Source organism: Chiloscyllium plagiosum, unplaced genomic scaffold (assembly GCF_037043375.1).
Source record: "Chiloscyllium plagiosum isolate Xiang-an unplaced genomic scaffold, Cpla_swu_hap1 HiC_scaffold_29, whole genome shotgun sequence".
In the NCBI taxonomy this organism is placed as follows: Eukaryota; Metazoa; Chordata; class Chondrichthyes; order Orectolobiformes; family Hemiscylliidae; genus Chiloscyllium; species Chiloscyllium plagiosum.
The window spans coordinates 21,716,456-21,732,630 of NW_028270167.1; the positions used below are offsets into that span (position 1 = coordinate 21,716,456).

General features: G+C 37.5%; 1 protein-coding gene across 1 annotated transcript in view; it reads right to left on the reverse strand.

Annotated features, from left to right (window-relative positions):
• Positions 1-222: 222 nt before the first annotated feature.
• Positions 223-16,175, reverse strand: part of LOC122540684 (vacuolar protein sorting-associated protein 26B-like) — a 35,032-nt gene continuing 19,079 nt past the window's right edge. Inside the window, exons 2-6 of the mRNA XM_043676762.2 lie at positions 13,213-13,369; positions 10,003-10,167; positions 4,021-4,196; positions 3,112-3,254; positions 223-719 (exon numbers count right to left, since the gene is read on the reverse strand). Of these exons, the coding sequence (XP_043532697.1) occupies positions 582-719; positions 3,112-3,254; positions 4,021-4,196; positions 10,003-10,167; positions 13,213-13,369 (779 nt within the window). The 3' untranslated portion in view covers positions 223-581. The remainder of the gene's footprint in view (positions 720-3,111; positions 3,255-4,020; positions 4,197-10,002; positions 10,168-13,212; positions 13,370-16,175) is intronic.

Here is a 16,175-nt window from a genome sequence, read left to right on the forward strand (position 1 = left end):
CCGCCTTCCTAACCCGCAATCTTCTTCCTGACCTCTCCGCCCCCACCCCACTCCAGCCTATCACCGTCACCTTGACCTCCTTCCACCTATCGCATTTCCAACGCCCCTCCCCCAAGTCCCTCCTCCCTACCTTTTATCTTAGCCTGCTGGGCACTTTCCTCATTCTTGAAGAAGGGCTTATACCCAAAACGTCGATTCTCCTGTTCCTTGGATGCTGTCTGACCTGCTGCGCTTTTCCAGCAACACATTTTCAGCTCTGATCTCCAGCATCTGCAGTCCTCACTTTCTCCTCAACAACTGCACATGCTTGAACAACAATAATGGAACTTGGACTCGTTGACTTTGTAGCTTCGCTTGGTATTATATGCTTCAACATGTTTCAAAAGTAAAACAAAAATCTGGATTAACTTTATGTTAACACACAAAGGCGGCCGTATAAATTTCAGTCACATCTCTTGTCACAAAGATGTCATCTGAAGGGAATTGTGTCAACTTGAAAAACACTAATTTCTTTGCCATTGATTTTTTTTTAGTAGGTTATGTTATTAATCTAGCTGCCTAGACTTTGACAAAAAAAAAGGCTAGTTCTCTGCATCCTGATTTTGTACTGCAGGCTTGTTTCCAGTATTTGTTGACCCTTCATAGCGTTGTGATGCAATGGCTGCCTGGTGGGACATACTCTTTCGAACAATATCTCCTTTTCGCCACAAAGTTATTTCCTATGTGTAAAACAAAACAAATTGTAATACTGGATACAGAAGTAGATTTCTGTTACCAACATTTCATGATGTGAAAACAATATTGTGCTTCCAGTTAAGTACTTTTCCTGGAACATAAAAGACATAAACACTACATACAAGACATGTTATTGATGTTTCGGAGGCTCTATATAGCACTTTTTTTCAAACTATGCCAGTAAATCTGAGAGAAACACCATTTAACAACAAAAGAATCATAATTAAACTTGCTGAAATGAAATCATGTCAAATGTACTGAAACACATGTTGCTTAGATAGCCAGCTTCTCAAATGAATAAAAGATATCTCTGATATCTATATTGCAAAATGTTTTTCACAATTCTAAACCACAACAGTGGTCCTCTGGTTTCCCATATACAGTTTTGGATACACCATGGTTCACGATAGATGTCCCTATGATAATTACATTGATCAACAGGTTTGTGGCAATGTGATAGCAGTAACATATGACAGACATTTACAATGGCGAAACAAGCACTGGAGACAACATTGATATTACTCAAGAAAAACTAAAATACAACCTAATGCAGATAAGTTTACACAGGATATGTAGAGGAGAATTTAGGCAGTTGGATAAGTATGTCAGTTGATGGGTTGTGGGTGACCATCCTCACTCCAGCTTGTTTTATTGATTACATTAGATTACAGTGTGGAAACAGGCCCTTCGGCCCAACAAGTCCACACCGACCCGCCGAGGCGCAACCCACCCAGACCCATTCCCCTACATTTACCCCTTCACATAACACTACGGGCAATTTAGCATGGCCAATTTACCTAACCCGCAGACACGGGGAGAATGTGCAAACTCCACACAGAGTGTCGCCTGAGGCGGGAATTGAACCTGGGTCTCTGGCGCTGTGAGGCTGCAGTGCTAACCACCGTGCCACCCATCTTTTTTTTCCTCTGTAAACAAAACACGCTCAGAAAGCATGGCATAATTTGGCTGCTCCAGGAATTAGCAATGGCCACTGACTGGTGAAGGTGATGTTTGAAATTTGATGTCTAATGAAAGGAACGTTGATGGGTATGATAAATTCTAAGCAAACATATGGTACTAAACAATCAATAAAAAGGTTCTATAGGCTAGCAATAGAACAGAATCATCCATGGATTACAAACACAAGAGGAACAATACCATTCTCTTGCAACCTGATTTCTATACACAACGCAATCTGTCTAACAACAATATTGTAAAGATGCCAATGAGCTTGGCATTTTTCCAGTTCAATTTTAAGAGAAAAATAAGATGACTATATCTGTTGGTTTGCTGTCAAGAGAAACCACAAAGTCATGGGCATTTACCAGATGAAAGTAACTTCACCTGACATGCAGAGCATCGATCTTTAAAATAATTCAGCTTGGCTAAACATTTTCAAAGTGCTTCTATCCCAAAAATGTGATGTTTCTTGGAAACCAGGGCTGCACCCAGTCAACTTCAAGCAATGGTTGTATAACAAATGCAACATTTATCGCTCTCTAAACCATACAAGTAATTGCAGGCAATTTTAAAGACAGTGAACTATGAATAGACCACTTATTTTGTTAAACTATTTAAGATCATCGAAATTCTTGTACCAAAATACTAGTTTGGAAAAAGGTTATTTTTCAGTTTCAAAAGCAGTTTAAATATTGACTGCTTTTGAAATTTTTTATTACCTGTTGATTTATGAAATTATTGAAAAGGTGATAAATGTGGTATGAAGTTTTTTTGTTTCAGTAGAGCTTTGACCATACTGGACAACATGCTTTGACTGAATCTATATCACGCTTACATTACAGAGTGGTCTACAAAGTTCTGTACTGAAAAGCTGTTTAACAACAGGAAGATGAAATATAGATGTTATTCAAAGTTAGTGGCATGTGCCTCCTGCTGTAACTATTTAAAGGTACAAAATTTGTGGTCATTTTAAGTTAGATTTACACGTGTAGTGTAAATGGTTTACACGTGTAGGGAAAAATGGTTTAAAGGCTGTGTGCGTGAGTCCAACAACATTTTATAGATGTGCAAATTAGGATTTTTTTTTTAAAAAACTACATCTGTCTTGAAAATAGCTTCAGCTTGTAGAAAAAACAATAAGTGCAAATAAAACCAATGTGAGCAATCTCAGAGAACACTATCGTTGGGCTAACTCTGTAAAAGTTATAATTTTCAACAACAGTTGCCGTGACTGTAACAGAAGGAGACAAAGGAGCATCTGGAAGCCCACTCTTGAGAGTATATGTAAGTGGTAAACCAGACTTGAGCCTGGAGTTAATTCGGTAATGTCTGCCAATAGCAATTAGGTATGCTAATAAAAGATGGTAAAGTTAAAGCACATGTTCATTACTCAATGCCTAGTTAATTAGTACTGACCTGTTGTTTGAAATATCTCCTTTCCTCCTCATCAATAAGAACGAGATTGAGGTAGTATCGTACAGAGAACTTCTTGTTGATATCCCTCATTGTTGGAGTTAACTCATATCCAGCCAGAAAAAGCCTGATAGGTATGGACTCACCTATAAAAACAAAGATTTATTCAAAACAATATACAAATGAATTAATCAAAATTATAATATTTTTCTTTACCATGCAATAAATAGGAGACATTAGTAAGAAATACTTTAACCCTGGTCCTCAATACTACTGCAATGCAACTTTTCTGGTTTTAATCCAACATGACATGACCATTGTCTGTTACTGGTTGAACTGGCAAGAATGACGATAAAATGCTTCCTACTCTTTGATACAACATAGTAATTGGTGATTGAATCAGTATCACTACAATTTTAGTAATGATTCAAAACCACCACTCCTGTGCTTTACAAAGTGAGAAGATAAAAGGTGATATTTGAAAGATAATTTACAGTATTTATGAATATTTGAATTTTTAAGGATATTTATATCACATAACAATCCAGTTTCGACTGACTGAGCCATATTTATCTGCCTGACTTACGATGGCAGTGCTACATTCATAATGTGGTGGTGATCAGGTCGGTGCTACAGTACAAATGTTAAAATGCTGATTAATGCTGGGGACATCTATTTTAGAATTATTTTCCCAGTAGTTCTTTGCTTTTGAAAAGGATTGAAACCTGAAGAATAAAGACTACAAAGAGTAGAAAAAAAGTAACATAAGAAAAATATCTGACATTTTGAATGGAGTTGTCTTGCCACACATTCAAGCACAGAGAAGGTACTACTGCGAATTGTCCAGGAAGACACATTTTGTTCTTTAGACAAAATACAAATCTAGTTTTGCTCAAAAGCTTTGAGACAAACCTCTGACTGGGGCTCCATCCATTATTTCATACTTTGCTATTGTATCATTTTCATGAAACACATTTGGTCCAGTTCCTGTAGTTTCCCTTTTTATGATGTCAATCTCCATATGCTTGATCTTGATTCGAACCAATAAGAAATAGATCTTTCCTACAATCACATCCTTCAAATGATACCTAGAGTTAGAAAAGACATTAGGACTTGTATAATCATAGCTGTTCCATGGCTTAACACTGGAATACTCCTTTTCCCTTGATTGTTTCAAAATATTATGTGCACTTCTGTGCTAGAATTCCATTAGATATATTTAAGAAACAAAGAAATATATGTCACCAGAAAATAATTTTCATGCACCATTCTTAGAACTGAAATGCAAAACAAGGAACAGAAATGATGCTGCAATTCTCCATAGCTTAACACTTTAAGAGTGCAAGACCTGTCAACTCTAAGAATACACACAATTTCTTCCATAAGATGATTGCTGAGATTCTGTGTGCATATCAGACAGTAGAATTGAAACATTGTAAATATTCAAGAAACGTCTTTTCATTTATTAGTAATGCTGCTCGCAGAGTTGGAACTAATTACAACAAATTTATTTTAAATATACATTTTGCTTTAATATATTTGGCCTTTCAAAAATTTAATTAGTATGCTTTTTTTTTATAAAAACGAATAAGATAGTATAGCAGACTAAACATAAATCCCACACTTTTGGGACCTTTGTTCAGATTATTAATAACAATTTCAAACCAATAAGCAAATTTGCCACACCAAAAAAAATTCTAATATAAATTGTTGCTACATAGAATGGAATTAAACATTACTAAAAAGAGAAACAAAGTCAAAGCTTTTTTTCTTGCACTTATTATGTTTGACATGCAAGAGATGAAATGCCAATTTCTAGAGCATAAGAGGGTGCTGATTTTTGGACTATGGTTGGCATGGAGATGCAGCAAGACCATGAAGAAATTCAGACCAAGTAGACAGACTCTGATTGGAAATGGTGTTGCCATGAGAAATGCAGCAGTAATTGGCAATCTCCTCTTTGTGATCCTTTTCGAAAAAAAGGTGCATTTCTTTTGTCTAAATAGTACAGGATCGTGTATGTTAACATATGTAACTTGTGTACATGAACGCAACAGAATGTGAGCCTGGCTGATCATCTTAAATTGGTTTCTGGTGTAATTCTTTACACAGTCAGGATTATTTGGCAAACAATGTCTAATAGCTAACTCAAATCTCCGATTGGAAGTGGTATTCTGAGGTTTATAACTGTAGGATGATTGAGTATGAATGGCTTGAACGACCTAGATATCCAGATTCACACCAATATTGAATTTCAAATAATATTCATTTGCATGGTAGGCAAAATGTCTTTGTGACTTGACAGAAGCATCCTATTTACTTAATAAACCATTTGGGTGCTTAACCCATATTAGCAGGGGAAGATAGCTAGCTTCACCTGCTCTTCAAATCTGGGATAACTTTTCCTTCTGACAGGCCTTTTCATGAAGTCTGTGCGATATATAGCAAATGCTGATTTGAAAAAGATAGCCTTATAAACTCATGAAAGAGCTATGGTCATGTCTGGCCCTGAACAATGCTTACTACCTCAAATAACCTTGGAAGACATTGTAACATTCTTTGTAAAAGTTGGTGTCCTCTTTCCAAGTTTATTTTTCTGCATGCTAGTCCTGATGAGTGAAAGATGAAAAGCTTCAACTTTGTGTTCTTTTTTTTAAAAAGCAAAGCAGAGATTAGAGATCCAGCATAATCACTTGGCAAAATTTAGTGATGAATAACCTGTTAGCAGCTATGTTTAGGTTTGGGTGATCATTATAAAATTCTCTTTATCCCTGTGGTGAAACGGTTAAAAATTATGTCCCAATACATGTGTGAATCTAACCGGAATGGAGGTGTTGCTTAGTCCCGTGTGAATCTTATTACACACCTCCCCGTGTGAATCTTCTTATCTGTATGTAACCAGAATGGAATGTGTTTTTTAGCCTTGCTCTGCTGTTCACATGAATGTTTACATCTGGAAAAGAGTATATCAGCTGGAAAAGTCTCCAGTTCGGTGAGTCTGCTCCGGGGTTACGTTTAACCGCCGAGCGTGGGTTGTTGGCAACCGCTCTACGAGAACTGACGGCTCCCAGTTCCGGTAACATGTAGAGTGAGTATAAGCCAGACCCGTTGTAAGTATGAGACCTGGTTGTGGCGACGCTGCGGGGAATAAAATGCTCATATTCTAGCAGACTCGCCTCTTGGTCGTTTGTTCTGTGTCAGACTACTCTCCTACGAACCTGACCTTGAGAATTTTTTAAAACAATCCCAAATCATGAAATTTATTTTACAGACAGGAAGGCTGTTTTAGTTCCTTGCTTGGATATTTAATACAACTGAATCTAAAAATAAATTGCACATGCAAAGTGATCAACTAGTTACTGTAACCAGAGGCACCACTCCAACAATGTCATGAGGACACTCGACATGTAATAAGGGAGCAAATTCTCATGCTACATCATCCTATGGGAACCATCAATACCTACGATTCCGTCAGGACTGGTCCATTAAAATGAATGTTTTGCAAAATTTTAACAATTAAGGAACTTATAAGAAACTGCAGTAACAGTCTACAGAATAAACACAATATTGCACCAATATTAATCAGTGTTTCATCTGAAAGAGATCTAATTCACCACCCGTATTCTTCTGAATTTATACCTTTGAAATATACTGTGCTGTGTATTGATACAGGGACAGTATTTCATACACCGACACATTTTTAAAACAGGCTAACTTTTAAACCTAAAAAACAATTAAATGATGTGAAAGCAAAGTAAAATCTTAAGTGCAAGCAAATTTTCAATGTAAGTTCCAATGCAGTACATCAAAGTAAGTTTCTTCTTTTAAGCAAGACATTCAAAATGTAGAAATTAAATTTGGCATATCTTAAAGTAGTCTGAGAAGTGAGCACAGTGCTCATGACAGTAATTTTACAAGCTCCAACTAGTAAAATGATGTTCTACGGAAGAAAGTGAAGAAATCAGGGCATTTTGAAGTAGATATAATTAAATCTACCAATTTAGAAGGGAAGAAAATTAAATTTCTTATACTTTCACCTAAGTATTCAATGTGAATAAAAATTGATATTTTAAAATAAATTATTAGGAAGTGTACTCTACTGAACTACAATACTGTTCTATACTTTGGAATTACAGATCGTGATTACATATGTTTTATATAGAAAATTTCCTGTGACTCTGAATTTCTGTGTGCGTGGCACTGTCAATGCTGTATTTTTATACATCCCCAAGATGCTGCTGGTTGGGTCCCCTCTGAATCTGCCACAGTACTTGTACTAATGGCATACACACAATGGCGTGAGGCTAGGGAATATCAGGATTTTGAGCAAGCAAAATACATACAAGTACATGTTAAGATAGTTTGTAATGGAAGTGATCCTGCTATTTGTTTCATTCATGATAGATGAGCGGGAAAGTCTTTGCAGCCCATTCTTCAGCTAATAGATATTGTAAACACAGTTTCTTGTGGTAAAGGGGAAGACACAAAGTCTACTGGCATCCACTGAGGTAGGTGCCTGGTTCTCGGCAGTGTTGTGCCTTCTGCCTGCATCCAGATGGGGGAGTAGGTCTCCTATCGCATTGTTGAGTTGTGTCTAATGCAATGCAGTGAAGTTTCAAAGGTTCAGGAGTGAGAAACTTGTCTCACAGTTGTCAGCCTTACTTTGTTCTTTGAACCGTGGTTGCTATGGTTATCCAGTTTAATCAATGCTGATCCTCAGAACAGTGGGGACCTTAGCATGAATGGTGCTGTTGAAGGTGGTTGAGGAGCAGAGATGATTACACCGCAACAACCTCAACATTACCTGGCATTGACATGGTGCCATTTGCTAACCTAAGCCTAGGTGTTGTGCAAATATGACAGTAGGTTTGCACATTCTTCTTCATTATAAGGAGTTGAAGCAACTCAACAATAGGAAATTAGAAATAAAGTGACCTCATGAAGATGAGGTCTTTGATAAAGCAACTAAGGACGGTTCTCTGGGGGGGGGGGCTGCAGTAGCATCTCTGGCCTCCAAAAGTAATGGTCACTTCTTTCTCAAGCCTCCAGTTGCTCAGATTATCAATTGAAATGCCCATCAGCCATGATTAAATGGCAGAGTGGACTCGATGGGCCAAACGGCCTTACTTCCATTCCTTAGTCTTATCGTCTTATATCTCTTTGCCATTTACCAATATTATCAGGCTCCTTGATATCATTGGTAGCTATTCTCAGCTCTCCCCTGTTTTCAGAATTTGCATCCATTCCTGGATCTAAATTGTGAAGGTGTAGGAAATCAAATGGTTCTGACAGAATCTAAATTAAGCAAGTAGCAAGTTTTTGTTTTAAGAAAAACCAGACATCCATAAGTTTATAAATGTGTTGATTCAAGCTAAAGGTTCACAGATCAGAATATGCTCCTATTTATTAATGCAATTTTATTGAACTAATATTTCTAGTTTTTGAGAATCGTAAGTAGATATAACACCACCATCAAGCTATGGATGGAGTCAGTGGTGGAGAAGACAACTTTACGGCTTTAACTTGGTTCTTAATAAGGTTGAATTTAAACACTTTTTTTTTAGCAAATATATGACTGTACATGAAATTTCATGTGTGGTGGGCTAGATCATTTCCTACATTTGAGGAAACACAAGTCCATCTGTTTCCAAAACTCTGTTTACACTGTGACTAAGGCAGTCATTGGCATATATAAAGTATAAAATGATGCTTTTTCTCACCCTGCTCAGTACCAGTTTCCACAGCAACTACAAACGGCATTTCAACAAAGTGCAGGAGTTTGGTTATATGGATTAAAGTCATGAAACACCAGTTTCTGCTATAAATTTTATATTTACAGACCAGTAAAAAGACAACTTGTATCACTTTTTGTTTGTTTGGTCAAAATCTGCTTGTGGTAATGCTAGGGAGAAGCAGCATCACTTCTATTAATGACAGACACAGGAGTTCACTTGGAGCTTCAAGGGATTCACAGTCTCCATTTTGTCTGTTCATTGAATTGACCACCTTTTAAGAGCTTCACCTGATTCAAGATTCTATTGACTTCAATCTGAAAGAAAATCAGGCAGGGTGTACAAGAGGTGGTTAATTTCATACCAGCAAAAGTTAGAATTGCTCCCAAGAATCTTATTGAGAATTGGGCCCCAGACTCTTTAAACTTCCTTCAATATTGCATGGATGTATGTTACTCCAACCACAGTCAAATCCACAAACAGTGAAATCCTCTTGTACAATTCTGAAGAAAAAAAATTGCATATATCCAGATCTATTGATAAGTGTATGGCTGCTCCATGTCTGGAGAAAAACTCAATCATTAAGTTTTCAGAAATTAAGGACCTGATTTAACTGTGCAATTGGATGGGCTTTGAGGGAGTTAAAGTCTCATCCCAAGTCTTTCATATTTTGTCTTAAAATACATGCAGTGCTCAAAAGCATGTTAGAACTTTGCAAAATTTAGAATTATGTTTCTGACCTTACATCCCCACTCTGCCTCAATAACCACCTCTCTCAAATATTCTACTACTTGAAGTATCCACTTGATGAGATTGAATCTGAGGTGGGGGAAACTCACAACTGAGCTGTATCTTCTCCTCATTCTATATTACACTGCATTCAGTCTTGGCTGCTTTCTTCCAAACTGCCTAAGTTGGCAATGCCAAATCTACTACCTTTCTGCATTTTGTGTGTGCACAACTTGAATCCATACTTAGATGCATGCATCAAATTTACAAACTGACTAAAGCACATTTTACATGTAACTTGGATATAACCAGATTGCAGAAACACCCAGGCCTAGTTATTAAAAACGTACCTCTAATTCACAAGTCTGATTATATGCAGCTTTCTTTCATTCATCCCAAACTACTATCTACAACAGGATTTCACTGTACATACTTTGACTTGTTGTATTCAAATTCAATGTGCAGGCAGTCTTCAATCCCAACTTCCATTTTGATGGATGAGTTCATCTCAGGGTAGGTACTGAGGGTGTGAACAACAATGTCTATTTCCTTCGTAATATCATTCAATCTACGGCTGATGGTTGCTCTTAGAAAGTACCTGAATTTTAAGGAGAAAAGAACATTATGTGAGCTTTTCCTTCAAAAAAAAAATCGATTTAAAATCTTTCTTCTGATGTTCATTAGATCTCTAGAATCAATATCTACTGACATTCATTACCATATTCTTTTTTTTTGTTTTGTAATGCAATGCAAGACTACCTTTATGGGAGAAAGTGAGTACTGCAGATGCTGGAGATCAGAGCTGAAAAATGTGTTGTTGGAAAAGCACAGGTCAGACATTAGGAGCAGGAGAATCGACATTTCGGGCATAAGCACTTCTTCTTCAGAAGGGCTTATGCCTGAAACGACGATTCTCCTGCTCCTTGAATGCTGCCTGACCTGCTGCGCTTTTCCAGCAACACATTTTTCAAGTCTACCTTTATACCTTGAAGACTTCCATCAGATCATTCCTTAATCTTCTAAATTCTAGAGAAAACAGAGTTTTTAAAAATATATATATTCCCTCCCCATAACTTAGCCCCTGAAGTCCAGGTATTATTCTTGTAAATCTACCTTGTACTCCTCCAAAGTCTTCCTGAGGTGTGATGGATCTCCTGACAGTACTCAAATGGGATCTCACTAGGGCAGCATAACTTGTGCATCCTTCTACTCCAGCCTTCCAGATAAAAAAGCCAGCATTCCAGTAAATTTGAAAACAACAAGTGCTGGAGATCACAAGCGGGTCGGACAGCATCCATGAAGGGAGAGAACAAGCTAATGTTTTGAGTCCAGATGACTCTTTATAGAGCGTCGAGACTCAAAACATTAGATTGCTCTCTCTCTCTCCACGGAAGCTGTCTGACCAGTTATGATCGCTAGCATTTCTTGTTTTCAGTACAGATTCCAGCATCTACAGTAATTTGTTCCTTCCATTAGCCTTCTTAATTATAATATCCCATCCATATGTTTTTATGCATTCACAAAAACATTTCAATGAAAAATCTAGCTAAAAATGATGTGCCATAATACTGATTTTCCAGGAATTATTTCTGTAGCTAGGAAAAACATTAGAAACAGAAGGGATTGGAAGATTATATTTCTCCCATGTGTGACCTTCCATTTAATGGTCACACCTTTTTTCTAGGTGTTTTGGGGGGCAAATTTGCCCACTGTTTCCATGAATAGGGGCATTTGGTGTAATGCTTCTTAGCTAGTTATAATTACATCTCTGGTGCAATGAAGAGCAAGAGAAAGTATTGCAATTCTTATTAGTGAAAAATGAATAGGTGGTTTATCTTTATTAGAGAACATACACACTCCAAGAATGGTGTCAAATTTACTAAAGGTGAAATAAAAAAAGGGTGGGAGAATGCAGCTGTTACTTGTATGATGAAACTGGGAGGAAGTCAGATAAATTGACCTGAAAGACATCATACAGAGAGGTAATTTCTCTAGATTTGATTTGCTGTAAAGTAATGGTGTTGGAAAACAGATTGAAACTTTGTTATCATGGGTGTTTTAAGATTAAAAAAAAAACCTGTTCCATAGGTAACTTGGTTTGTGCTTTTTTTATTTTTGTCTCGTGTAATAAATTTCTGTTGTGTTAAAGAAACTTTGCAGCCCCTATGACTGTGTTTCAGTGAATGGCCACCACATTAGGCAATTTTTTTTTTAAAATGATGTTACAGATCAGACTTCATGACTTTTCCTTAAGTACTATCAGCTGGTACTCTAACACTTAAATCTAGTAACTTCACAGTACCAACCAAAAAGCAAAAAAAAATGTTAAAACATTCAAATCCCCCACACAAATCCATGATAATATTTTGTTGTACATAAGTTACTGGAATTAATTTTTACCACTGAGACACAGGGTGCCATTCAAGCCCTTAAGTAAACAGATGAGACTTCATGCCAAAGTGATCATGTTTTAGAAGTGACCTGTATGATTAGATTAGATTAGATTAGATTACTTAGTGTGGAAACAGGCCTTTCGGCCCAACAAATCCACACCGCCCCTCCGAAGAGCAACCCACCCAGACCCATTCTTCTACATTTACCCCTTCACATAACACTACGGGCAATTTAGCATGGCCAATTCACCTAACCTGCACATCTTTGGACTGTGGGGGGAAACCGGAGCACCCGGAGGAAACTCACACAGACATGGGGAGAATGTGCAAACTCCATACAGACAGTCGCCCGTGGTGGGAATGAAAGCGAAGTGGTTAGCTCTCCAGCTGAGCAGTTCAGTCCAGAACAAGTTAGAAGTTCAACAGTGAGCTGTATGGGAACTCTATCTCTCTCTTTCTGCCCTTCCAACATCAACCTGTAAGCATATCTTCCATTTTTAAACTGTTTTTTAAGGGGGTTTGCTTATTGGGACTGTTGTGTATATTCAGAACAGCATAATTGAGTTTGGATAGACTGAGTTCTGTAGGGATTCTTTATTCTGTTATTTGCGTTTCGTTGTGTAATTTTGTGAATACATTTCTGGCTGTTTTAAAATCTAGTAGTCAACCTAGCTAACTTACTCTGGGTAATTCTCACTGTACACTTACCAAAACAAATTGCAACGTTATGATCTGGGTTGCCTGCTCAAGAATGTTTTGAGCAGTCTGGCCTAGCCCATAATTTCCATTGGCCTTTGGATGAAGGTATTTTCTAACAGAACCCTTGATTGGTGTAGGGAAACTATCAAACTTATTAAATCATTTAAAACACTTTAATTAAACCACCCCTCCTTTTATATACTAGGGAACACAATCCTAGTCAACATAACCTATTCTCATATTAACCCTTTCACAGGTAAAAAGCAAATTAAATGACTGATGGCAATTAAAGTTCTTTCTAAAACAGTAATTAACTTAGGGAATATATTTTTCATGTGGTGGAAGCAAAAATATTCAAACATTTAAAATAACAGTTGCAATGATGGTGGCCATTCATTTGATATTGAGTTAAAGTCTGTGAGTTGGGAGGTTAAATGGTTTTTCCCCATTCATAATCATCACTACCTTTCATGCATGATATTTTTAATTCCAACTTACACTTTTTAAAGACACCACAAGAGGACAAGATTGAGGAGGCAGGCAGGGCTTACCGTAACTTCACATTCTGGCCAGTGTATGATTCATAAGGCTTTTCTACATGTGTAAACTCAAAATCAAATGTCTGGGACTGTGTCATCTCACCAGGTCGGGCCAGGTCTTTTACCAGAGACACAAACTCATGGTGATTCCCTCGGTCATAGTACAGTTCTGTTAACAAAACAGAAAACTTTATTTATATACCTCTTGAGGCATTCAAACATTTGAGAACTTTCCTTTCCCCTTGAGCTTGCCTCTTACAACCACCAGTTTTTTTTTCAAATTTTCATGGTATAAGCTTAGAGTTTTTTCAACTTGCTTCGTTTACATTATCCAGTCTACTGAAATACAATTCAACCAAATTTGCAATGACTCTCACAAAACTAGGGAGATATTCTTCACAAAATCTACTCTCAAAAATTTGAAGGTTTTCAGCAATTCACAATTTTATTTTTTTAAATGCAGATTTTTTTTTCTTTATTCCATAATTTGCTGCCCACTCATTCATCATGCAAAAAAAAAATCGCTTTTTTGGAATTCCCAAGCAGATATTCATACAGGAAAAAAAAGAAACAAAATTGCTTACAAATTCTACTTTAATCTGATACAACATTTATCATAATTGACACAGCAAATCCGTTTTTTTTCAAATCCAGTTTCAAGTTCTATCTTCTTCCATCATTGCCTTTTTGATAAATCAATCCAATGCAAACAATTACTTCTCAGAATTATTCTATAACTATACAGAATATGTAGAACACAAAAATTCTGAATACTGCTCTGATTTGTACAAATACACAAAGCTATGCAAACATTTTATACTGACTTGAATTTCAGAACTTCACTGTCTATACTATCCTATATTTGTATTTTTATACTTTAAAAATTCAGCAGCAGATCACAAAATCAATGTTCAATATTTTCAAGCATTTTCAACTGTTAGCTGATCAGACCAGATGCCTCCTAGATGGTCACAATTCATTCGGCAGCTAACCTATTTACAGTAATTATATTGCCTCTAGCAAAGCAACTTCAGTACAACTAGAGCACTAGAATCTATCCACAATTGGAAAATTACATAGTTACGTCCTGTCTGGGAAAAAAAGGATAAATCTCAATCAGAGAGTGATGCAAGATGTCATTAACAGAGCTATCAAATGACACTTATTCATTAACAGCTTGTTAATTACTACTCAATTGGGTTTTACCAGGGCCATTAAGCTCCAGACCTCATTGAAACCGGAACATGGACAGGACAGCTGAATTCCAGAGCGGAGGCATGACAAACTACCTTTGACAGCATTTTCCACAAGTATGGCACAAAGCAGCCCATAAAAGCTGAATTCAATGGGAATCTGAATTGAAAACTGACAGTGGGTTTAACAATTTCGAAGCGCGAGCATCTTCCTCGATGGTATTTCCCCACCCCCATGCCCTCAGATCCAGCCCTGTATGGGTTGCTACCAGCACAGTCAGCTGATTTTTGACTATTTAAAGTTCTCATTATTACCTATCCGGCATTTACTACTACAAACACTTCTTGGTTTTATTGGAAAGCCCTGTCTTGAGTCATATTTAGCAGAAAGGGAGATTATGGCGGTTGCTAACATTAACATTCTCAGTCCTAGGACATTAGGATTTCCTCAGGAAATCACATTCAGCTACTTCAATCAAGTTCCCTCCCCAATATGGTCCAAAGTGAAAATCTTCACAATAACAACTACATCCAATTCATGCCTACGTGGATGGGTACAACTCTACCAACACACCAAGAGCCTGATAAACCGAAAGGAGACTGTTTGACGGACAACCAATCCACCACTTCAAATATTCTCATCCTCCACTATCGCTGTGTATTGACTGTAGCATATACCTACTGCAAGATACAGTGAAGCTTCTTGTCAAGATTTCAACAGAACCTTCCAAACCTCTAACTTCTATTTTCTAAGGGTAGCAGCTCTATAGAAACACCAATAACTACATGTTTTTGTTTATTGAGGGTTTGGTTAAGAAAAAGAAGGAAGCATATGTAAGGTATAGACAGGGTAGATCGAGTGAATCCATAGCAGAGTATAAAGGAAGTAGGAGTATACTTAAAAGGGAAATCAGGAGGGCAAAACGGGGACATGAGATAGCTTTGGCAAATAGAATTAAGGAGAATCCAAAGGGTTTTTACGAATACATTAAGGACAAAAGGGTATCTAGGGAGAGAATAGGGCCCCTCAAAGATCAAAATGGCTGCCTTTGTGTGGAGCCGCAGAAAATGGGGAGATACTAAACTCGTATTTTGCATCAGTATTTACTGTGGAAAAGGATATAGAAGATACAGACTGAAGGGAAATAGATGGTAACGCCTTGCAAAATGCGTATATTACAGAGGAGGAAGTCCTGGATGTCTTGAAATGCATAAAGGTGGATAAATCCCCAGAACCTGATCAGCTGTACCCGAGAACTCTGTGGGAAGCTAGAGAAGTGATTGCTGGGCCTCTTGCTGAGATATTTGTATCATCGATAGTCACAGGTGAGGTGCCGGAAGACTGGAGGTTGGCTAACGTGGTGCCACTGTTTAAGAAGGGTGGTAAGGAACAGCCTTGGAACTATAGACCAGTGAGCCTGACATCGGTGGGGGGCAAGTTGTTGGAGGGAATCCTGAGGGACAGGATGTACATGTATTTGGAAAGGCAAGGACTGATTAGGGATAGTCAACATGGCTTTGTGCGTGGGAAATCATGTCTCACAAACTTGATTTGAGTTTTTTGAAGAAGTAACCAAGAGGATTGATGAGGGCAGAGTGATAGATGTGATCTATATGAACTTGAGTAAGGCGTTCAACAAGGTTCCCCATGGGAGACTGATTAGTAAGGTTAGATCTCACGGAATACAGGGAGAACTAGCCATTTGGATAAAGAACTGGCTCAAAGGTAGAAGACAGAGGGTGGTGGTGGAGGCCTGTGACCAGTGGAGAGCCACAAGGATC